This window comes from Engystomops pustulosus, chromosome 2 (assembly GCF_040894005.1).
Source record: "Engystomops pustulosus chromosome 2, aEngPut4.maternal, whole genome shotgun sequence".
NCBI lineage: Eukaryota > Metazoa > Chordata > Amphibia > Anura > Leptodactylidae > Engystomops > Engystomops pustulosus.
Genome location: NC_092412.1, coordinates 260417366 through 260442437, shown reverse-complemented (window position 1 = coordinate 260442437; position 25072 = coordinate 260417366). Strand labels below are relative to the sequence as shown.

Below are 25072 nucleotides of genomic sequence, written 5' to 3'. Positions count from 1 at the left end.
TACACCTAGAGGAGAGGAGGCTCTGCCATCACCATAGACAGGGGGCATCCTCTACACCTAGAGGAGAGGAGGTTCCACCTTCACCATAGACAGCGGGCATCCTTTACACCTAGTGGAGAGGAGGTTCTACCATCACCATAGACAGGGGGCATCTTTTACACCTAGAGGAGAGGAAGTTCTACAATCACCATAGACAGCAGGCATCCTTTACACCTAGAGGAGAGGAAGTTCTACAATCACCATAGACAGCAGGCATCCTCTACACCTAGAGGAGAGGAGGTTCTACCATCACCATAGACAGGGGCATCTTTTACACCTAGAGGTGAGGAAGTTCTACCATCACCATAGACTGGGGCATCCTCTACACCTATAGGAGAGGAGGTTCCACCATCACCATAGACAGGAGACATCCTCTACACCTAGAGGAGCAGAGGTTCCACCATCACCATAGACAGGGAGCATCCTCTACACCTAGAGGAGCTGAGGTTTCACCATCACCATAGACAGGAGACATCCTCTTCACCTAGAGGAGAGGAAGTTCTACCATCACCATAGACTGGGGCATCCTCTACACCTAGAGGAGAGGAGGTTCCACCATCACCATAGACAGGGGGCATCCTCTACACCTAGAGGAGAGGAGGTTCCACCATCACCATAGAAAGGGGCATCCTCTACACCTAGAGTAGAGGAGGTTCCACCATCACCATAGACAGGGGGCATCCTCTACACCTAGAGGAGAGGAGGTTCTACCATCACCATAGACAGGGGGCATCCTCTACACCTAGAGGAGAGGAGGTTCTACCATTACCATGGACAGGGGCATCCTCTACACCTAGAGGAGAGGAGGTTCTACCATCACCATAGACAGGGGACATCCTCTACACCTAGAGGAGAGGAGGTTCTACCATCACCATGGACAGGGGGCATCCTCTACACCTAGAGGAAAGGAGGTTCTACCATCACAATGAACAGGGGGCATCCTCTACACCTAGAGGAGAGGAGGTTCTACCATCACCATAGACAGGGGACATCCTCTACACCTAGAGGAGAGGAGGTTCTACTATCACCATAGGCAGGGGGCTTCCTCTACACCTAGAGGAGAGGAGGTTCTACCATCACCATATACAGGGGGCATCCTCTACACCTAGAGGAGAGGAGGTTCTACCATCACCATAGACAGGGGGCATCCTCTACACCTAGAGGAGAGGTGGTTCTACCATCACAATAGAAAGGGGACATCTTCTACACCTAGAGGAGAGGAGGTTCTACTATCACCATAGGCAGGGGGCATCCTCTACACCTAGAGGAGAGGAGGTTCTTCTATCACCATAGACAGGGGGCATCCTCTACATCTACCGTAGAGGATGTTCTACCATCACCATAGACAGGGGGCATCCTCTACACCTAGAGGAGAGGAGGTTCTACTATCACCATTGACAGGGGGCATCATCTACACCAAGAGGAGAGGAGGTTCTACCATCACCATAGACAGGAGCATCCTCTACACCTAGAGGAGAGGAGGTTCTACAATCACCATAGACAGGGGGCATCCTCTACACCTAGAAGAGAGGAGGTTCTACAATCACCATAGACAGGGGCATTCTCTACACCTAGAGGAGATTCTACCATCACCATAGACAGGGGCATCCTCTACACCTAGAGGAGAGGAGGCTCTGCCATCACCATAGACAGGGGGCATCCTCTACACCTAGAGGAGAGGAGGTTCCACCTTCACCATAGACAGCGGGCATCCTTTACACCTAGAGGAGAGGAGGTTCTACCATCACCATAGACAGGGGGCATCTTTTACACCTAGAGGAGAGGAAGTTCTACAATCACCATAGACAGCAGGCATCCTTTACACCTAGAGGAGAGGAAGTTCTACAATCACCATAGACAGCAGGCATCCTCTACACCTAGAGGAGAGGAGGTTCTACCATCACCATAGACAGAGGCATCTTTTACACCTAGAGGTGAGGAAGTTCTACCATCACCATAGACTGGGGCATCCTCTACACCTAGAGGAGAGGAGGTTCTACGATCACTATAGACAGGGGGCATCCTCTACACCTAGAGGAGAGGAGGTTCCACCATCACCATAGACAGGGGCATCCTCTACACCAAGAGGAGAGGAGGGTCCACCATCACCATAGACAGGGGATATCCTCTACACCTAGAGGAGAGGAGGTTTCACCATCACCATAGACAGGGGGCATCCTCTACACCTAGAGGATAGGAGGTTCCACGATCACCATAGACAGGAGGCATCCTCTACACCTAGAGGAGAGGAGGTTCCACCATCACCATAGACAGCGGCATCCTCTACACCTAGAGCAGAGGAGGTTCCACCATCACCATAGACAGGGGGCATCCTCTACACCAAGAGGAGAGGAGGTTCTACCATCATCATAGACAGGAGCATCCTCTACACCTAGAGGAGCGGAGATTCCACCATCACCATAGACAGGAGACATCCTCTACACCTAGAGGAGCAGAGGTTCCACCATCACCATAGACAGGGAGCATCCTCTACACCTAGAGGAGCGGAGGTTTCACCATCACCATAGACAGGGGGCATCCTCTACACCTAGAGGAGAGGAGGTTCTACCATCACCATAGACAGGGGGCATCCTCTACACCTAGAGGAGAGGAGGTTCCACCATCACCATAGACAGGGGCATCCTCTACACCTAGAGGAGAGGAGGTTCCACCATCACCATAGACAGGGGGCATCCTCTACACCTAGAGGAGAGGAGGTTCTACCATCACCATAGACAGAAGGCATCCTCTACACCTAGAGGAGTGGAGGTTCCACCATCACCATAGACAGGGGCATCCTCTGCACCAAGAGGAGAGGAGGTTCCACCATCACCATAGACAGGGGACATCCTCTACACCTAGAGGAGAGGAGGTTTCACCATCACCATAGACAGGGGGCATCCTCTACACCTAGAGGAGAGGAGGTTCCACCATCACCATAGACAGGGGCATCCTCTACACCTAGAGAAGAGGAGGTTCCACCATCACCATAGACAGGGGCATCCTCTACACCTACAGGAGAGGAGGTTCCACCATCACCATAGACAGGGGGCATCCTCTACACCTAGAGGAGAGGAGGTTCTACCATCACCATAGACAGAAGGCATCCTCTACACCTTGAGGAGAGGAGGTTCCACCATCACCATAGACAGGGGCATCCTCTGCACCAAGAGGAGAGGAGGTTCCACCATCACCATAGACAGGGGACATCCTCTACACCTAGAGGAGAGGAGGTTTCACCATCACCATAGACAGGGGGCATCCTCTACACCTAGAGGAGAGGAGGTTCCACCATCACCATAGACAGGGGCATCCTCTACACCTAGAGGAGAGGAGGTTCCACCATCACCATAGACAGGGGGCATCCTCTACACCTAGAGGAGAGGAGGTTCCACCATCACCATAGACAGCGGCATCCTCTACACCTAGAGGAGAGGAGGTTCCACCATCACCATAGACAGGGGGCATCCTCTACACCTAGAGGAGAGGAGGTTCTACCATCATCATAGACAGGAGGATCCTCTACACCTAGAGGAGCAGTGGTTCCACCATCACCATAGACAGGAGACATCCTCTACACCTAGAGGAGCAGAGGTTCCACCATCACCATAGACAGGGAGCATCCTCTACACCTAGAGGAGACGAGGTTCTACCATCACCATAGACAGGGGGCATCCTCTACACCTAGAGGAGCGGAGGTTCCACCATCACCATAGACAGGAGACATCCTCTTCACCTAGAGGAGAGGAAGTTCTACCATCACCATAGACAGGGGGCATCCTTTACACCTAGAGGAAAGGAGGGTTTACCATCACCATAGACAGGGGGCATCCTCTACACCTAGAGGAGAGGAGGTTCTACCATCACCATAGACATGGGGCATCTTTTACACCTAGTGGAGAGGAGGTTCTACCATCACCATAGACAGGGAGCATACTCTACACCTAGAGGAGAGGTGGTTCTACCATCACCATAGACATGGGGCATCCTCTACACCTAGAGGAGAGGAGGTTCCACCATCACCATAGACAGGAGGAATCCTCTACACCTAGAGGAGGGGAGGATCTACTATCACCATAGACAGGGGGCAGCCTCTACAACTAAAGGAGAGGAGATATTATTATTATTATTACCATTACCATAGACAGGGGCATCCTCTACACCTAGAGGAGAGGAGGCTCTACCATCACCATAGACAGGGGACATCCTCTACACCTAGATGAGAGGAGGTTCTACCATCACCATAGACAAGGGGCTTCCTCTACACCTAGAGGAGAGGAGGTTATACCATCATCATAGACAGGGGCATCCTCTCCACCTAGAGGAGAGGAGGTTCTACCATCACCATAGACAGGGGGCATCCTCTACACCTAGAGGAGAGGAGGTTCTACCATCACCATAGACAGGGGACATCCTCTACACCTAGAGGAGAGGAGGCTCTACCTTCACCATAGACAGGGGACATCCTCTACACCTAGAGGAGAGGAGGTTCTACCATCACCATAGACAAGGGGCATCCTCTACACCTAGAGGAGAGGAGGTTCTACCATCACCATAGACAGGGGGCATCCTCTACACCTAGAGGAGAGGAGGTTCTACCATCATCATAGACAGGGGCATCCTCTACACCTAGAGGAGAGGAGGTTCTACCATCACCATAGACAGGGGGCATCCTCTACACCTAGAGGGGAGGAGGTGCTACCATCACCATAGACAGGGGGCATCCTCTACACCTATAGGAGAGGAGGTTCTACCATCACCATAGACAGGGGGCATCCTCTACACCTAGAGGAGAGGAGGTTCTACCATCACCATAGACAGGGGGCATCCTCGACACCTAGAGGAGAGGAGGTCCTACCATCACCATAGACAGGGGGCATCCTCTACACCTAGAGGAGAAGAGGTTCTTCCATCACCATAGACAGGGGACATCCTCTACACCTAGAGGAGAGGAGGTGCTACCACCACCATAGACAGGGGGCATCCTCTACACCTACAGAAGAGGAGGTTCTACCATCACCATAGACAGGGGGCATCCTCTACACCTAGAGGAGAGGAGGTTCTACCATCACCATAGACAGGAGGCATCCTCTACACCTAGAGGACAGGAAGTTGAACCATCACAATAGCATATATAGTGACGCTTTTTTATAGAAAAAGTGATGGTACAGAATTCTTTAGCGGACACATACGCACATAAACACACATACATATATTTATACATACATACATACATACATAAATGCATACACATGTACTCACACTGATATACACACATACATACACTTATATACATACACTTATATACATATACTCATATATCTAAATCATTACAAATTTAATCATTTATATAAATAAACAATGTGATATCACTTCTCAACTGGATTTATCCTTTTCTTGGCAGCAAAGATCATGTCCTGATTTCTGTGTGTGTGTCGAGAGATCAGATCCCCCTGTCACTCAGCAGTGGTACAGTCCAGGGATATATAAGCAGGTGGATACAGCCCTGTGTATAGGCTGCAGAGCTAGCACTCACTATGGCCGCCTCTCACATTGCTCTATTATTCCTTGTGTCTATTATTGCAGAGCATCGCACCTATGGAAATGTGGAGAAAAGAAATGTTAACGGAGAACTGAGTCCAGTCCAGACGGCAGATCAGCACGTACAAGATCTCTGTGACCAGGTAAGTGACATTCTAGATAACATTGTGTAACCGATCCTGGCTCCACACATTTGTCCTCATACTCTCCACTGTATATTATTGTAGATAAGATGGAAAATGTTAATGTACAATTGTACTCCTCTGTCTCCAATCTGATGCTAAAAATTAAATAACCCCCCCCAGCACCCTTCACCCTACATCCCGACCCCCTGCTATATTTTGTCCACCTAATTTACAGACAAAAAAGCATCTGGCAACAGATTGGGACATGCTGACAATATCCCCACTCAGCGCCTGTAGCTCACTGACACCGTGTGACTGTTACACTGCACAGGCGGACGCTGCCTCAGACATCAGTGACATCTAGTACCTTACAGGTGACAATCTGCTGCTCCATCAGGAACAGGTTCTCATCGTTACTTCTCCTCACTTATCGCTGTTGTATTCACCACCAGATTTCTTCATATCTGTGCAGCACATTTCCCACACTGCGCCCATAAAAATAACACAGTCACTTATATTATAATGTCACCTGGACAACAATGTCCCACACTGAGCTCCTAAATAATATATTCTCCTCACAACAGAACTGACCACTTTGTGCTCCATGTATATAACATCTTTTGAACAATTTATAGTACATAGAGCCCCCTCCCCCCAGTTTTTTACATATATTGGACTTCCCTTAACAGATTACATGCAGCACCCCCTAATTAATTATTAGGTCCCCTATGGTTGGGGTCACATAATGCTTTTATATTTTGTTTTAAAAATAGTGCAAAATACATCAGTAATTGCATATTTATCATTATAGATTTCAAAATGTGTTTTGGCCTTCAACCTTAGTAATAATATATAAATATAATATATACAAATACATATTCATAGTAATAAATAGTAATATACAGTAATGTATAGTTATATATACTCAAGTATAAGCTGAGATTTTCAGCAGTTTGTGTGCTGACAAAGCCCCCCTCGTCTTACTCTGGTGTATATATATAAAAAAAATGTAGCACGTCCGATGCACGGCCAGAAGAGCTGCTCTGGGGAGAAGAGGACCCCAGGGGTCTGCATCGGAGGGTGGGCACTAACTTGTAATAAAAAGAAAGATACGGCACTCAGCAGCATCATCGTGACATGTACAGGGGGGAGGGTGCACACCGCGCTTGGATTGTCTGTTGACCACTGCAGTTTGTGTGGTTTGTGACTTTGTTCCCACTGAATGTGCCTCCACCCATAATTGCCCTGAAGGATATTGCCAGTTGTGGACTGCGCCGACTTTATTCTTATATTTCTTTTTGGACTCAACCTGGGTACTAACTGAAGGGAGCTCTCTACTGGACACTCTATTAATGGGAGCACTCTGCTGGACATTGTATTACTGGGGGCACTCTGCTGGACATTATACTAATGGGGGCACTCTGCTAGACATGATATTACTGGGGGCACTCTGCTGGACATTATATTACTGGGGGCAATCTGCTGGACATTATATTACTGCGGGCACTCTGCTGGACGTGATTTTACTGGGGGCACTCTGCTGGACATTATGTTACTGGGGGCACTCTGATGGACATTATATTACAGGGGCACTCTGCTGGACATGATATTACTGGGGGCACTCAGCTGGACATTATATTACTGGGGGCAATCCGCTGGACATTATATTACTGGGGGCACTCTGCTGGACATTATATTAATGGGGGAACTCTGCTGGACATGATATTACTGGGGGCACTGTGCTGGACATTATATTACTGGGGGCAATTCGCTGGACATTATATTACTGGGGGCACTCTGCTGGACATTATAATAATGGGGGAACTGTGCTGGACATGATATTACTGGGGGCACTGTGCTGGACATTATATTACTGGGGGCACTCTGCTGGACATTATATTAATGGGGGAACTGTGCTGGACATGATATTACTGGGGTCACTCTGCTGGGCACTCTATTAATGGGGGCCCTCTGCTGGATGCACTATTAATGGGGGCACTCTGCTGGACAGCCTATTAATGGGGGCACTCTGCTGGACACTCTATTAATGGTGGCACTATGCTGTACATTATATTAATGGGGTACTCTGATGGACATGTTATTAATAGGTCACCATGCTTGAACATTGCTCTGCTGGACATTATATTTATAGGGGCACTCTGCTGGACATTATACTAATCGGGGCAATCTGCTGAGCATTATATTTATTAATTGGGGCACTCTGCTGAGCATTATATTTATTAATTGGGGCACTCTGCTGAGCATTATATTTATTAATTGGGGCACTCTGCTGAACATTACATTAATGGGGGCACGTTGCTGACCATTATATTAATGGGGACACTCTGCTGGACATTATATCTATGGGGGCACTCTGCTGGACATTATATCTATGGGGGCACTCTGCTGGACATTATATCTATGGGGGCACTCTGCTGGACATTATACTAATGGGGGCACTCTGCTGGACATTATGCTAATGGAGGCACTCTGATGAACGTTACATTAATGGGGGCACTCTGCTGAGTATTATATCAATGGGGACACTCTACTGGACAATTTATCGATGAGGGGAGACTACTGGTCATTGTATTAGAGAGCAGTGGCTTTATTTCCCCGTTAGGCTTATACACGAGTCAATATGTTTTCCCAATGTTTTGTGGTGTAATTAGGCACCTCGGCTTATGCTAGGGTACATAGGGTAATTAGTAACAATGCGAAACATGTTATTTCTTACAGAACTCATCTGCTGAGATTTCTTTCTGATGCAATTGCAATGTCTTTCAGAACACGTGAAGTGTGCCGCCTCATTAACATATTGTGTTCTCTAATTATTTTACACCCCCCTCATTAATATGGTTGCTATTATGCTATTCTCCCATATAACATTATACTTTCCTCGTCTGTAATATTATACTATTCTCCCATATAACATTATACTATCCTCCTCTGTAATATCTTACTATTCTCCCATATAACATTATACTATCCTCCTCTGTAATATCTTACTATTCTCCCATATAACATTATACTATCCTCCTCTGTAATATCATACTATTCTCCCATATAACATTATACTATCCTCCTCTGTAATATCTTACTATTCTCCCATATAACATTATACTATCCTCCTCTGTAATATCTTACTATTCTTCCATATAACATTATACTATCCTCCTCTGTAATATTATACTATTCTCCCATATAACATTATACTATCCTCCTCTGTAATATCATACTATTCTCCCATATAACATTATACTATCCTCCTCTGTAATATCATACTATTCTCCTGTATAATATTATACTATCCTCCTCTGTAATATCTTACTATTCTCCCATATAACATTATACTATCCTCCTCTGTGATATCTTACTATTCTCCCATATAACATTATACTATCCTTCTCTGTAATATCCTTCTATTCTTCCATATAACATATTTACTATCATCCTCTGTAATATTATACTATTCTCCTATATAACATTATACTATCCTCCTCTGTAATATCATACTATTCTCCCATATAATATAATATAATACTATCCTAATCTGTAATATCTTACTATTCTCCCATATAACATTATACTATCCTCCTCTGTAATATCTTACTATTCTCCCATATAACATTATACTATCCTTCTCTGTAATATCATACTATTCTCCTATATAACATTATACTATCCTCCTCTGTAATATCTTACTATTCTCCCATATAACATTATACGATCCTCCTCTGTAATATCATACTATTCTCCCATATAACATTATACTATCCTCCTCTGTAATATCTTACTATTCTCCCATATAACATTATACTATCCTCCTCTGTAATATCATACCATTCTCCCATATAACATTATACTATCCTCCTCTGTAAAATTATACTATTCTCCCATATAACATTATACTATCCTCCTCTGTAATATCTTACTATTCTCCCATATAACATTATACTATCCTCCTCTGTAAAATTATACTATTCTCCCATATAACATTATACTATCCTCCTCTGTAATATCTTACTATTCTCCCATATAACATTATACTATCCTCCTCTGTAATATCTTACTATTCTTCCATATAACATTATTCTATCCTCCTCTGTAAAATTATACTATTCTCCCATATAACATTATACTATCCTCCTCTGTAATATCATACTATTCTCCCATATAACATTATACTATCCTCCTCTGTAATATCTTACTATTCTCCCATATAACATTATACTATCCTCCTCTGTAATATCTTACTATTCTTCCATATAACATTATACTATCCTCCTCTGTAAAATTATACTATTCTCCCATATAACATTATACTATCCTCCTCTGTAATATCATACTATTCTCCCATATAACATTATACTATCCTCCTCTGTAATATCTTACTATTCTCCCATATAACATTATACTATCCTCCTCTGTAAAATTATACTATTCTCCCATATAACATTATACTATCCTCCTCTGTAATATCTTACTATTCTCCCATATAACATTATACTATCCTCCTCTGTAATATCATACTATTCTCCCATATAACATTATACTATCCTCCTCTGTAATATCTTACTATTCTTCCATATAACATTATACTATCCTCCTCTGTAATATCATACTATTCTCCTATATAACATTAGACTATCCTCCTCTGTAAAATTATACTATTCTCTCATATAACATTATACTATCCTCCTCTGTAATATCTTACTATTCTTCCATATAACATTATACTATCCTCCTCTGTAATATCTTACTATTCTCCCATATAACATTATACTATCCTCCTCTGTAATATCTTACTATTCTCCCATATAACATTATACTATCCTCCTCTGTAATATCTTACTATTCTCCCATATAACATTATACTATCCTCCTCTGTAATATCATACTATTCTCCTATATAACATTATACTATCCTCCTCTGTAAAATTATACTATTCTTCCATATAACATTATACTATCCTCCTCTGTAAAATTATACTATTCTCCCATATAACATTATACTATCCTCCTCTGTAATATCATACTATTCTCCCATATAACATTATACTATCCTCCTCTGTAAAATTATACTATTCTCCCATATAACATTATACTATCCTCCTCTGTAATATCTTACTATTCTCCCATATAACATTATACTATCCTCCTCTGTAATATCATACTATTCTCCCATATAACATTATACTATCCTCCTCTGTAATATTATACTATTCTCCTATATAACATTATACTATCCTCCTCTGTAATATTATACTATTCTCCTATATAACATTATACTATCCTCCTCTGTAATATTATACTATTCTCCTATATAACATTATACTATCCTCCTCTGTAATATCTTACTATTCTCCTATATAACATTATACTATCCTCCTCTGTAATATTTTACTATTCTCCTATATAACATTATACTATCCTCCTCTGTAATATCATACTATTCTCTCATATAACATTATACTATCCTCCTCTGTAATATCTTACTATTCTCCTATATAACATTATACTATCCTCCTCTGTAATATCATACTATTCTCCTATATAACATTATACTATCCTCCTCTGTAATATCTTACTATTCTCCCATATAACATTATAATATCTTATTCTATAATATGTTACTATCTTCCTCTGTAATGCTATCCCATCCTCCATTGTAACATTATACATTCCATTCTGTAATCTGTCACTATCTTCCCCCGTTTTATTATACTATGCTCCTCTGTAATATGGGGCCCCACACCTGCATACTAGCTATAGTATGGAAAGTTTGCCGCCTTTTACCACAGTGTATCCATTAGGAGGCTGAATCCTCATGAAGTATCTGCCATGGTGGGCGGGGCCTTTGTCATACACCGTGTGGGTGGGGCACCGACTATGATGAATGACCCCCTATTTATAGTAATATTGAATAATATAATTTCAAAACCGACAAAAAGAAGTTATTTCAACTAAACCTGATCTTTTTATCCTTTGTTTTCTAAGGTAAAACATCTGTTTGTGGAGAAATCGAAACTAAATCCCACGATGTTCAAGGCCATCAGCTTTAGAGAACAAATTGCTGATGGCGCTTACCATTTTGTGAAGGTAAGTGACCTCCAGTGCTGGACTGTGGGTCTATGTACTTGTACAACTTCCTCTCCGATAAACATCTCTTCTGTATTTCTGGACACAAGTCCAACATCCCCCAATATGACCGATAGGGGGGTCCCCTCCGTCGACTCCATGTGCTGAGTCCTGTCCCTCTGTCGACTCCATGTGCTGAGTCCTGTCCCTCTGTCGACTCCATGTGCTGAGTCCTGTCCCTCTGTCTCCCCTCCATGTGCTGTGTCCTGTCCCTCTGTCTCCCCTCCATGTGCTGTGTCCTGTCCCTCTGTCTCCCCTCCATGTGCTGTGTCCTGTCCCTCTGTCTCCCCCTCCATGTGCTGAGTCCCGTCCCTCTGTCTCCCCTCCATGTGCTGAGTCCAGTCCCTCTGTCTCTACTCCATGTGCTGATTCCTGTCCCTCTGTCTCCCCTCCATGTGCTGAGTCCTGTCCCTCTGTCTCCTCTCCATGTGCTGAGTCCTTTCCCTCTGTCTCCCCTCCATGTGCTGAGTCCTGTCACTCTGTCTCCTCTCCATGTGCTGAGTCCTGTCCCTCTGTCTCCTCTCCATGTGCTGAGTCCTGTCCCTCTGTCTCATCTCCATGTGCTGAGTCCTGTCCCTCTGTCTCCCCTCCATGTGCTGAGTCCTGTCCCTCTGTCTCCCCCTCCATGTGCTGAGTCCTGTCCCTCTGTCTCCCCCTCCATGTGCTGAGTCCTGTCCCTCTGTCTCCCCCTCCATGTGCTGAGTCCTGTCCCTCTGTCTCCCCTCCATGCGCTCAGTCCTGTCCCTCTGTGTCCTCTCCATGCACTGAGTCCTGTCCCTCTGTCTCCTCTCCATGTGCTGAGTCCAGTCCCTCTGTCTCCCCCTCCATGTGCTGTGTCCTGTCCCTCTGTCTCCCCTCCATGTGCTGAGTCCTGTCCCTCTGTCTCCCCCTCCATGTGCTGAGTCCTGTCCCTCTGTCTCCCCTCCATGTGCTGAGTCCTGTCTCTCTGTGACCTCTCCATGTGCTGAGTCCTGTCCCTCTGTATCCCCTCCATGTGCTGAGTCCTGTCCCTCTGTCTCCTCTCCATGTGCTGAGTCCTGTCCCTCTGTCTCCTCTCCATGTGCTGAGTCCTGTCCCTCTGTCTCCCCTCCATGTGCTGAGTCCTGTCCCTCTGTCTCCTCTCCATGTGCTGTGTCCTGTCCCTCTGTCTCCCCTCCATGTGCTGTGTCCTGTCCCTCTGTCTCCCCTCCATGTGCTGTGCCCTGTCCCTCTGTCTCCCCTCCATGTGCTGAGTCCTGTCACTCTGTCTCCTCTCCATGTGCTGAGTCCTGTCCCTCTGTCTCCTCTCCATGTGCTGAGTCCTGTCCCTCTGTCTCCTCTCCATGTGCTGAGTCCTGTCCCTCTGTCTCATCTCCATGTGCTGAGTCCTGTCCCTCTGTCTCCCCTCCATGTGCTGAGTCCTGTCCCTCTGTCTCCCCCTCCATGTGCTGAGTCCTGTCCCTCTGTCTCCCCCTCCATGTGCTGAGTCCTGTCCCTCTGTCTCCCCCTCCATGTGCTGAGTCCTGTCCCTCTGTCTCCCCTCCATGCGCTCAGTCCTGTCCCTCTGTGTCCTCTCCATGCGCTGAGTCCTGTCCCTCTGTCTCCCCTCCATGTGCTGAGTCCTGTCCCTCTGTCTCCTCTCCATGTGCTGTGTCCTGTCCCTCTGTCTCCCCTCCATGTGCTGTGTCCTGTCCCTCTGTCTCCCCTCCATGTGCTGTGCCCTGTCCCTCTGTCTCCCCTCCATGTGCTGAGTCCTGTCACTCTGTCTCCTCTCCATGTGCTGAGTCCTGTCCCTCTGTCTCCTCTCCATGTGCTGAGTCCTGTCCCTCTGTCTCCTCTCCATGTGCTGAGTCCTGTCCCTCTGTCTCATCTCCATGTGCTGAGTCCTGTCCCTCTGTCTCCCCTCCATGTGCTGAGTCCTGTCCCTCTGTCTCCCCCTCCATGTGCTGAGTCCTGTCCCTCTGTCTCCCCCTCCATGTGCTGAGTCCTGTCCCTCTGTCTCCCCCTCCATGTGCTGAGTCCTGTCCCTCTGTCTCCCCTCCATGCGCTCAGTCCTGTCCCTCTGTGTCCTCTCCATGCGCTGAGTCCTGTCCCTCTGTCTCCTCTCCATGTGCTGAGTCCAGTCCCTCTGTCTCCCCCTCCATGTGCTGTGTCCTGTCCCTCTGTCTCCCCTCCATGTGCTGAGTCCTGTCCCTCTGTCTCCCCCTCCATGTGCTGAGTCCTGTCCCTCTGTCTCCTCTCCATGTGCTGAGTCCTGTCCCTCTGTCTCCTCTCCATGTGCTGAGTCCTGTCCCTCTGTCTCCTCTCCATGTGCTGAGTCCTGTTCCTCTGTCTCCTCCATGTGCTGTGTCCTGTCCCTTTGTCTCCCCTTCATGTGCTGTGTCCTGTCCCTCTGTCTCCCCCTCCATGTGCTGAGTCCCGTCCCTCTGTCTCCCCTCCATGTGCTGAGTCCAGTCCCTCTGTCTCTACTCCATGTGCTGATTCCTGTCCCTCTGTCTCCCCTCCATGTGCTGAGTCCTGTCCCTCTGTCTCCTCTCCATGTGCTGAGTCCTGTCCCTCTGTCTCCTCTCCATGTGCTGAGTCCTTTCCCTCTGTCTCCCCTCCATGTGCTGAGTCCTGTCACTCTGTCTCCTCTCCATGTGCTGAGTCCTGTCCCTCTGTCTCCTCTCCATGTGCTGAGTCCTGTCCCTCTGTCTCATCTCCATGTGCTGAGTCCTGTCCCTCTGTCTCCCCTCCATGTGCTGAGTCCTGTCCCTCTGTCTCCCCCTCCATGTGCTGAGTCCTGTCCCTCTGTCTCCCCCTCCATGTGCTGAGTCCTGTCCCTCTGTCTCCCCCTCCATGTGCTGAGTCCTGTCCCTCTGTCTCCCCTCCATGCGCTCAGTCCTGTCCCTCTGTGTCCTCTCCATGCGCTGAGTCCTGTCCCTCTGTCTCCTCTCCATGTGCTGAGTCCAGTCCCTCTGTCTCCCCCTCCATGTGCTGTGTCCTGTCCCTCTGTCTCCCCTCCATGTGCTGAGTCCTGTCCCTCTGTCTCCCCCTCCATGTGCTGAGTCCTGTCCCTCTGTCTCCCCTCCATGTGCTGAGTCCTGTCTCTCTGTGACCTCTCCATGTGCTGAGTCCTGTCCCTCTGTATCCCCTCCATGTGCTGAGTCCTGTCCCTCTGTCTCCTCTCCATGTGCTGTGTCCTGTCCCTCTGTCGACTCCATGTGCTGTGTCCTGTCCCTCTGTCTCCCCTCCATGTGCTGTGTCCTGTCCCTCTGTCTCCCCTCCATGTGCTGTGCCCTGTCCCTCTGTCTCCCCTCCATGTGCTGAGTCCTGTCCCTCTGTCTCCCCTCCATGTGCTGAGTCCTGTCACTCTGTCTCCTCTCCATGTGCTGAGTCCTGTCCCTCTGTCTCCTCTCCATGTGCTGAGTCCTGTCCCTCTGTCTCCTCTCCATGTGCTGAGTCCTGTCCCTCTGTCTCATCTCCATGTGCTGAGTCCTGTCCCTCTGTCTCCCCTCCATGTGCTGAGTCCTGTCCCTCTGTCTCCCCTTCCATGTGCTGAGTCCTGTCCCTCTGTCTCCCCCTCCATGTGCTGAGTCCTGTCCCTCTGTCTCCCCCTCCATGTGCTGAGTCCTGTCCCTCTGTCTCCCCTCCATGCGCTCAGTCCTGTCCCTCTGTGTCCTCTCCATGCGCTGAGTCCTGTCCCTCTGTCTCCTCTCCATGTGCTGAGTCCAGTCCCTCTGTCTCCCCCTCCATGTGCTGTGTCCTGTCCCTCTGTCTCCCCTCCATGTGCTGAGTCCTGTCCCTCTGTCTCCCCCTCCATGTGCTGAGTCCTGTCCCTCTGTCTCCTCTCCATGTGCTGAGTCCTGTCCCTCTGTCTCCTCTCCATGTGCTGAGTCCTGTCCCTCTGTCTCCTCTCCATGTGCTGAGTCCTGTCCCTCTGTCTCCCCTCCATGTGCTGAGTCCTGTCCCTCTGTCTCCCCTCCATGTGCTGAGTCCTGTCCCTCTGTCTCCTCTCCATGTGCTGAGTCCTGTCCCTCTGTCTCCCCCTCCATGTGCTGAGTCCTGTCCCTCTGTCTCCCCTCCATGCGCTGCGTCCTGTCCCTCTATGTCCTCTCCATGCGCTGCGTCCTGTCCCTCTGTCTCCTCTCCATGTGCTGAGTCCTGTCCCTCTGTCTCCTCTCCATGTGCTGAGTCCTGTCCCTCTGTCTCCTCTCCATGTGCTGAGTCCTGTCCCTGTGTCTCCTCTCCATGTGCTGAGTCCTGTTCCTCTGTCTCCTCTCCATGTGCTGAGTCCTGTTCCTCTGTCTCCTCCATGTGCTGAGTCCTGTTCCTCTGTCTCCTCCATGTGCTGAGTCCTGTCCCTCTGTCTCTCCTCAATGTGCTAAGTCCTGTCCCTCTGTCTCTCCTCAATGTGCTGAGTCCTGTCCCTCTGTCTCTACTCAATGCGCTGAGTCCTGTCCCTCTGTCTCCTCTCCATGCGCTGAGTCCTGTCCCTCTGTCTCCTCTCCATGCGCTGAGTCCTGTCCCTCTGTCTCTCCTCCATGCGCTGAGTCCTGTCCCTCTGTCTCCCTCTCCATGCGCTGAGTCCTGTCCCTCTGTCTCCTCTCCATGCGCTGAGTCCTGTCCCTCTGTCTCCTCTCCATGCGCTGAGTCCTGTCCCTCTGTCTCCTCTCCATGCGCTGAGTCCTGTCCCTCTGTCTCTCCTCCATGCGCTGAGTCCTGTCCCTCTGTCTCCCTCTCCATGTGCTGAGTCCTGTCCCTCTGTCTCCTCTCCATGTGCTAAGTACTGTCCCTCTGTCTCCTCTCCATGTGCTGAGTTCTGTTCCTCTGTCTCCTCCATGTGCTGAGTCCTGTTCCTCTGTCTCCTCCATGTGCTGAGTCCTGTTCCTCTGTCTCCTCCATGTGCTGAGTCCTGTCCCTCTGTCTGTCATCCATGTGCTGAGTCCTGTCCCTCTGTCTCTTCTCCATGTGCTGAGTCCTGTCCCTCTGTCTCCTCTCCATGTGCTGAGTCCTGTCCCTCTGTCTCCTCTCCGTGTGCTGAGTCCTGTCCCTCTGTCTCCTCTCCATGTGCTGAGTCCTGTCCCTCTGTCTCCTCTCCATGCGCTGAGTCCTGTCCCTCCGTCTCTCCTCCATGTGCTGAGTCCTGTGCCTCTGTCTCTCCTCCATGTGCTGAGTCCTGTCCCTCTGTCTCTCCTCCATGCGCTGAGTCCTGTCCCTCTGTCTCCCTCTCCATGTGCTGAGTCCTGTCCCTCTGTCTCCTCTGCATGTGCTGAGTACTGTCCCTCTGTCTCCCCTCCATGTGCTGAGTCCTGTCCCTCTGTGTCCTCTCCATGCGCTGAGTTCTGTCCCTCTGTCTCCTCTCCATGTGCTGAGTCCTGTCCCTCTGTCTCTCCTCAATGTGCTGAGTCCTGTCCCTCTGTCTCTCCTCAATGCGCTGAGTCCTGTCCCTCTGTCTCTCCTCAATGCGCTGAGTCCTGTCCCTCTGTCTCCTCGCCATGCGCTGAGTCCTGTCCCTCTGTCTCCTCTCCATGCGCTGAGTCCAGTCCCTCTGTCTCCTCTCCATGCGCTGAGTCCAGTCCCTCTGTCTCCTCTCCATGCGCTGAGTCCAGTCCCTCTGTCTCCTCTCCATGCGCTGAGTCCTGTCCCTCTGTCTCTCCTCCATGCGCTGAGTCCTGTCCCTCTGTCTCTCCTTAATGTGCTGAGTCCTGTCCCTCTGTCTCCTCTCCCTGCGCTAAGGCCTGTCCCTCTTTCTCCTCTCCATGCGCTGAGTCCTGTCCCTCTGTCTCTCCTCCATGCGCTGAGTCCTGTCCCTCTGTCTCCCTCTCCATGTGCTGAGTCCTGTCCCTCTGTCTCCTCTGCATGTGCTGAGTACTGTCCCTCTGTCTCCCCTCCATGTGCTGAGTCCTGTCCCTCTGTGTCCTCTCCATGCGCTGAGTTCTGTCCCTCTGTGTCCTCTCCATGCGCTGAGTCCTGTCCCTCTGTCTCCTCTCCATGTGCTGAGTCCTGTCCCTCTGTCTCCTCTCCATGTGCTGAGTCCTGTCCCTCTGTCTCCTCTCCATGTGCTGAGTCCTGTCCCTCTGTCTCCTCTCCATGTGCTGAGTTCTGTCCCTCTGTCTATCCTCAATGTGCTGAGTCCTGTCCCTCTGTCTCTCCTCAATGTGCTGAGTCCTGTCCCTCTGTCTCTCCTCAATGCGCTGAGTCCTGTCCCTCTGTCTCCCCTCCATGCGCTGAGTCCTGTCCTTCTGTCTCCTCTCCATGCGCTGAGTCCTGTCCCTCTTTCTCCTCTCCATGCGCTGAGTCCTGTCCCTCTTTCTCCTCTCCATGCGCTGAGTCCTGTCCCTCTTTCTCCTCTCCATGCGCTGAGTCCTGTCCCTCTGTCTCCTCTCCATGCGCTGAGTCCTGTCCCTCTGTCTCCTCTCCATGTGCTGAGTCCTGTCCCTCTGTCTCTCCTCCATGTGCTGAGTCCTGTCCCTCTGTCTCCTCTCCATGTGCTGAGTCCTGTCCCTCTGTCTCCTCTCCATGTGCTGAGTCCTGTCCCTCTGTCTCCTCTCCATGTGCTGAGTCCTGTCCCTCTGTCTCCCCTCCATGTGCTGAGTCCTGTCCCTCTGTCTCTCCTCCATGCGCTGAGTCCTGTCCCTCTGTCTCTCCTCCATGCGCTGAGTCCTGTCCCTCTGTCTCCTCTCCATGTGCTGAGTCCTGTCCCTCTGTCTCCTCTCCATGCGCTGAGTCCTGTCCCTCCGTCTCTTCTCCATGCGCTGAGTCCTGTCCCTCCGTCTCTCCTCCATGTGCTGAGTCCTGTGCCTCTGTCTCTCCTCCATGTGCTGAGTCCTGTGCCTCTGTCTCTCCTCCATGTGCTGAGTCCTGTCCCTCTGTCTCTCCTCCATGTGCTGAGTCCTGTCCCTCTGTCTCCTCTCCATGTGCTGAGTCCTGTCCCTCTGTCTCCTCTCCATGTGCTGAGTCCTGTCCCTCTGTCTCCTCTCCATGTGCTGAGTCCTGTCCCTCTGTCTCCTCTCCATGTGCTGAGTCCTGTTCCTCTGTCTCCTCCATGTGCTGAGTCCTGTCCCTCTGTCTCTCCTCCATGTGCTGAGTCCTGTCCCTCTGTCTCTCCTCCATGTGCTGAGTCCTGTCCCTCTGTCTCCTCTCCGTGTGCTGAGTCCTGTCCCTCTGTCTCCTCTCCATGTGCTGAGTCCTGTCCCTCTGTCTCCTCTCCATGTGCTGAGTCCTGTCCCTCTGTCTCCCCTCCATGTGCTGAGTCCTGTCCCTGTGTCTCCCTCCATGTGCTGAGTCCTGTCCCTCTGTCTCCCCTCCATGCGCTGAGTCCTGTCCCTCTGTCTCCTCTCCATGCGCTGCGTCCTGTCCCTCTGTCTCCTCTCCATGTGCTGAGTCCAGTCCCTCTGTCTCCCCCTCCATGTGCTGTGTCCTGTCCCTCTGTCTCCCCTCCATGTGCTGAGTCCTGTCCCTCTGTCTCCCCCTCCATGTGCTGAGTCCTGTTCCTCTGTCTCCTCTCCATGTGCTGAGTCCTGTCCCTCTGTCTCCCCTCCATGTGCTGAGTCCTGTCCCTCTGTCTCCCCTCCATGTGCTGAGTCCTGTCCCTCTGTCTCCTCTCCATGTGCTGAGTCCTGTCCCTCTGTCTCCTCTCCATGTGCTGAGTCCTGTCCCTCTGTGTCCCCTCCATGTGTTGAGTCCTGTCCCTCTGTCTCCTCTCCATGCGCTGAGTCCTGTCCCTCTGTCTCTCCTCCATGCGCTGAGTCCTGTCCCTCTGTCTCCTCTCCATGCGCTGAGTCCTGTCCCTCTTTCTCCCCTCCATGTGCTGAGTCCTGTCCCTCTTTCTCCCCTCCATGTGCTGAGTCCTGTCCCTCTGTCTCCTCTCCATGTGCTGAGTCCTGTCCCTCTGTGTCCCCTCCATGTGCTGAGTCCTGTCCCTCTGTCTCCCTCTCCATGTGCTGAGTCCTGTCCCTCTGTCTCCTCTCCATGTGCTGAGTCCTGTCCCTCTGTCTCCCCTCCATGTGCTGAGTCCTGTCCCTCTGTGTCCTCTCCATGCGCTGAGTCCTGTCCCTCTGTGTCCTCTCCATGCGCTGAGTCCTGTCCCTCTGTCTCCTCTCCATGTGCTGAGTCCTGTCCCTCTGTCTCCTCTCCATGTGCTGAGTCCTGTCCCTCTGTCTCCTCTCCATGTGCTGAGTTCTGTTCCTCTGTCTCCTCCATGTGCTGAGTCCTGTTCCTCTGTCTCCTCCATGTGCTGAGTCCTGTTCCTCTGTCTCCTCCATGTGCTGAGTCCTGTCCCTCTGTCTGTCATCCATGTGCTGAGTCCTGTCCCTCTGTCTCTCCTCCATGTGCTGAGTCCTGTCCCTCTGTCTCCTCTCCATGTGCTGAGTCCTGTCCCTCTGTCTCCTCTCCGTGTGCTGAGTCCTGTCCCTCAGTCTCCTCTCCATGTGCTGAGTCCTGTCCCTCTGTCTCTCCTCAATGTGCTGAGTCCTGTCCCTCTGTCTCTCCTCAATGTGCTGAGTCCTGTCCCTCTGTCTCTCCTCAATGCGCTGAGTCCTGTCCCTCTGTCTCCTCTCCATGCGCTGAGTCCAGTCCCTCTGTCTCCTCTCCATGCGCTGAGTCCAGTCCCTCTGTCTCCTCTCCATGCGCTGAGTCCAGTCCCTCTGTCTCCTCTCCATGCGCTGAGTCCTGTCCCTCTGTCTCTCCTCCATGCGCTGAGTCCTGTCCCTCTGTCTCTCCTTAATGTGCTGAGTCCTGTCCCTCTGTCTCCTCTCCCTGCGCTAAGGCCTGTCCCTCTTTCTCCTCTCCATGCGCTGAGTCCTGTCCCTCTGTCACTCCTCCATGCGCTGAGTCCTGTCCCTCTGTCTCCCTCTCCATGTGCTGAGTCCTGTCCCTCTGTCTCCTCTCCATGTGCTGAGTACTGTCCCTCTGTCTCCCCTCCATGTGCTGAGTCCTGTCCCTCTGTCTCTCCTCAATGCGCTGAGTCCTGTCCCTCTGTCTCCTCTCCATGCGCTGAGTCCAGTCCCTCTGTCTCCTCTCCATGCGCTGAGTCCAGTCCCTCTGTCTCCTCTCCATGCGCTGAGTCCAGTCCCTCTGTCTCCTCTCCATGCGCTGAGTCCTGTCCCTCTGTCTCTCCTCCATGCGCTGAGTCCTGTCCCTCTGTCTCTCCTTAATGTGCTGAGTCCTGTCCCTCTGTCTCCTCTCCCTGCGCTAAGGCCTGTCCCTCTTTCTCCTCTCCATGCGCTGAGTCCTGTCCCTCTGTCACTCCTCCATGCGCTGAGTCCTGTCCCTCTGTCTCCCTCTCCATGTGCTGAGTCCTGTCCCTCTGTCTCCTCTCCATGCGCTGAGTTCTGTCCCTCTGTGTCCTCTCCATGCGCTGAGTCCTGTCCCTCTGTCTCCTCTCCATGTGCTGAGTCCTGTCCCTCTGTCTCCTCTCCATGTTCTGAGTCCTGTTCCTCTGTCTCCTCTCCATGTGCTGAGTCCTGTTCCTCTGTCTCCTCTCCATGTGCTGAGTTCTGTCCCTCTGTCTATCCTCAATGTGCTGAGTCCTGTCCCTCTGTCTCTCCTCAATGTGCTGAGTCCTGTCCCTCTGTCTCTCCTCAATGCGCTGAGTCCTGTCCCTCTGTCTCCCCTCCATGCGCTGAGTCCTGTCCTTCTGTCTCCTCTCCATGCGCTGAGTCCTGTCCCTCTTTCTCCTCTCCATGCGCTGAGTCCTGTCCCTCTTTCTCCTCTCCATGCGCTGAGTCCTGTCCCTCTTTCTCCTCTCCATATGCTGAGTCCTGTCCCTCTTTCTCCTCTCCATGTGCTGAGTCCTGTCCCTCTGTCTCCCCTCCATGTGTTGAGTCCTGTCCCTCTGTCTCTCCTCCATGCGCTGAGTCCTGTCCCTCTGTCTCTCCTCCATGCGCTGAGTCCTGTCCCTCTGTCTCCTCTCCATGTGCTGAGTCCTGTCCCTCTGTCTCCTCTCCATGCGCTGAGTCCTGTCCCTCCGTCTCTTCTCCATGCGCTGAGTCCTGTCCCTCCGTCTCTCCTCCATGTGCTGAGTCCTGTGCCTCTGTCTCTCCTCCATGTGCTGAGTCCTGTGCCTCTGTCTCTCCTCCATGTGCTGAGTCCTGTCCCTCTGACTCCTATCCATGTGCTGAGTCCTGTCCCTCTGTCTCCTATCCATGTGCTGAGTCCTGTCCCTCTGTCTCCTCTCCATGTGCTGAGTCCTGTCCCTCTGTCTCCTCTCCATGTGCTGAGTTCTGTCCCTCTGTCTCCTCTCCATGTGCTGAGTCCTGTCCCTCTGTCTCCCCTCCATGTGCTGAGTCCTGTCCCTCTGTCTCTCCTCAATGTGCTGAGTCCTCTCCCTCTGTCTCCTCCCCATGTGCTGAGTCCTCTCCCTGCGTCTCTTCTCCATGTGCTGAGTCCTGTCCCTCTTTCTCCCCTCCATGTGCTGAGTCCTGTCCCTCTGTCTCTCCTCCATGTGCTGAGTCCTGTCCCTCTGTCTCTCCTCCATGTGCTGAGTCCTGTGCCTCTGTCTCTCCTCCATGTGCTGAGTCCTGTCCCTCTGTCTCCTCTCCATGTGCTGAGTCCTGTCCCTCTGTCTCCCTCTCCATGTGCTGAGTCCTGTCCCTCTGTCTCCTCTCCATGTGCTGAGTCCTGTCCCTCTGTCTCCCCTCCATGTGCTGAGTCCTGTCCCTCTGTCTCCTATCCATGTGCTGAGTCCTGTCCCTCTGTCTCCTCTCCATGTGCTGAGTCCTGTCCCTCTGTCTCCTCTCCATGTGCTGAGTTCTGTCCCTCTGTCTCCTCTCCATGTGCTGAGTCCTGTCCCTCTGTCTCCCCTCCATGTGCTGAGTCCTGTCCCTCTGTCTCTCCTCAATGTGCTGAGTCCTCTCCCTCTGTCTCCTCCCCATGTGCTGAGTCCTCTCCCTGCGTCTCTTCTCCATGTGCTGAGTCCTGTCCCTCTTTCTCCCCTCCATGTGCTGAGTCCTGTCCCTCTGTCTCTCCTCCATGTGCTGAGTCCTGTGCCTCTGTCTCTCCTCCATGTGCTGAGTCCTGTCCCTCTGTCTCCTCTCCATGTGCTGAGTCCTGTCCCTCTGTCTCCTCTCCATGTGCTGAGTCCTGTCCCTCTGCCTACTCTCCATGTGCTGAGTCCTGTCCCTCTTTCTCCACTCCATGTGCTGAGTTCTGTCCCTCTGTCTCCTCTCCATGTGCTGAGTCCTGTCCCTCTGTCTCCCCTCCATGTGCTGAGTCCTGTCCCTCTGTGTCCTCTCCATGCGCTGAGTCCTGTCCCTCTGTCTCCCCTCCATGCGCTGAGTCCTGTCCCTCTGTATCCCCTCCATGTGCTGAGTCCTGTCCCTCTGTCTCCTCTCCATGTGCTGAGTTCTGTTCCTCTGTCTCCTCTCCATGTGCTGAGTCCTGTCCCTCTTTCTCCACTCCATGTGCTGAGTTCTGTCCCTCTGTCTCTCCTCCATGTGCTGAGTCCTGTGCCTCTGTCTCTCCTCCATGTGCTGAGTCCTGTCCCTCTGTCTCCTCTCCATGTGCTGAGTCCTGTCCCTCTGCCTCCTTTCCATGTGCTGAGTCCTGTCCCTCTTTCTCCACTCCATGTGCTGAGTTCTGTCCCTCTGTCTCCCTCTCCATGTGCTGAGTCCTGTCCCTCTGTCTCCTCTCCATGTGCTGAGTCCTGTCCCTCTGTCTCCCCTCCATGTGCTGAGTCCTGTCCCTCTGTGTCCTCTCCATGCGCTGAGTCCTGTCCCTCTGTGTCCTCTCCATGCGCTGAGTCCTGTCCCTCTGTCTCCTCTCCATGTGTTGAGTCCTGTCCCTCTGTCTCCTCTCCATGTGCTGAGTCCTGTCCCTCTGTCTCCCCCTCCATGTGCTGAGTCCTGTCCCTCTGTCTCCCCCTCCATGTGCTGAGTCCTGTCCCTCTGTCTCCTCTCCATGTGCTGAGTCCTGTCCCTCTGTCTCCTCTCCATGTGCTGAGTCCTGTCCCTCTGTCTCCCCTCCATGTGCTGAGTCCTGTCCCTCTGTCTCCCCTCCATGTGCTGAGTCTTGTCCCTCTGTCTCCCCTCCATGTGCTGAGTCCTGTCCCTCTGTCTCCCCTCCATGTGCTGAGTCCTGTCCCTCTGTGTCCTCTCCATGCGCTGAGTCCTGTCCCTCTGTGTCCTCTCCATGCGCTGAGTCCTGTCCCTCTGTCTCCTCTACATGTGTTGAGTCCTGTCCCTCTGTCTCCTCTCCATGTGCTGAGTTCTGTTCCTCTGTCTCCTCCATGTGCTGAGTCCTGTTCCTCTGTCTCCTCCATGTGCTGAGTCCTGTTCCTCTGTCTCCTCCATGTGCTGAGTCCTGTCCCTCTGTCTGTCATCCATGTGCTGAGTCCTGTCCCTCTGTCTCTCCTCCATGTGCTGAGTCCTGTCCCTCTGTCTCCTCTGCATGTGCTGAGTACTGTCCCTCTGTCTCCCCTCCATGTGCTGAGTCCTGTCCCTCTGTGTCCTCTCCATGCGCTGAGTTCTGTCCCTCTGTGTCCTCTCCATGCGCTGAGTCCTGTCCCTCTGTCTCCTCTCCATGTGCTGAGTCCTGTCCCTCTGTCTCCTCTCCATGTGCTGAGTCCTGTCCCTCTGTCTCCTCTCCATGTGCTGAGTCCTGTCCCTCTGTCTCCTCTCCATGTGCTGAGTTCTGTCCCTCTGTCTATCCTCAATGTGCTGAGTCCTGTCCCTCTGTCTCTCCTCAATGTGCTGAGTCCTGTCCCTCTGTCTCTCCTCAATGCGCTGAGTCCTGTCCCTCTGTCTCCCCTCCATGCGCTGAGTCCTGTCCTTCTGTCTCCTCTCCATGCGCTGAGTCCTGTCCCTCTTTCTCCTCTCCATGCGCTGAGTCCTGTCCCTCTTTCTCCTCTCCATGCGCTGAGTCCTGTCCCTCTTTCTCCTCTCCATGCGCTGAGTCCTGTCCCTCTGTCTCCTCTCCATGCGCTGAGTCCTGTCCCTCTGTCTCCTCTCCATGTGCTGAGTCCTGTCCCTCTGTCTCTCCTCCATGTGCTGAGTCCTGTCCCTCTGTCTCCTCTCCATGTGCTGAGTCCTGTCCCTCTGTCTCCTCTCCATGTGCTGAGTCCTGTCCCTCTGTCTCCTCTCCATGTGCTGAGTCCTGTCCCTCTGTCTCCCCTCCATGTGCTGAGTCCTGTCCCTCTGTCTCTCCTCCATGCGCTGAGTCCTGTCCCTCTGTCTCTCCTCCATGCGCTGAGTCCTGTCCCTCTGTCTCCTCTCCATGTGCTGAGTCCTGTCCCTCTGTCTCCTCTCCATGCGCTGAGTCCTGTCCCT

General features: G+C 51.3%; 1 protein-coding gene across 1 annotated transcript in view; it reads left to right on the top strand.

Moving 5' to 3' along the window:
- Positions 1-5532: 5532 nt before the first annotated feature.
- The window catches only part of LOC140116828 (cystatin-B-like), a 63645-nt gene continuing 44105 nt past the window's right edge, over positions 5533-25072 (top strand). Inside the window, exons 1-2 of the mRNA XM_072133264.1 lie at positions 5533-5723; positions 11706-11807. Coding sequence (XP_071989365.1) covers positions 5577-5723; positions 11706-11807 — 249 coding nt within the window. The 5' untranslated portion in view covers positions 5533-5576. The remainder of the gene's footprint in view (positions 5724-11705; positions 11808-25072) is intronic.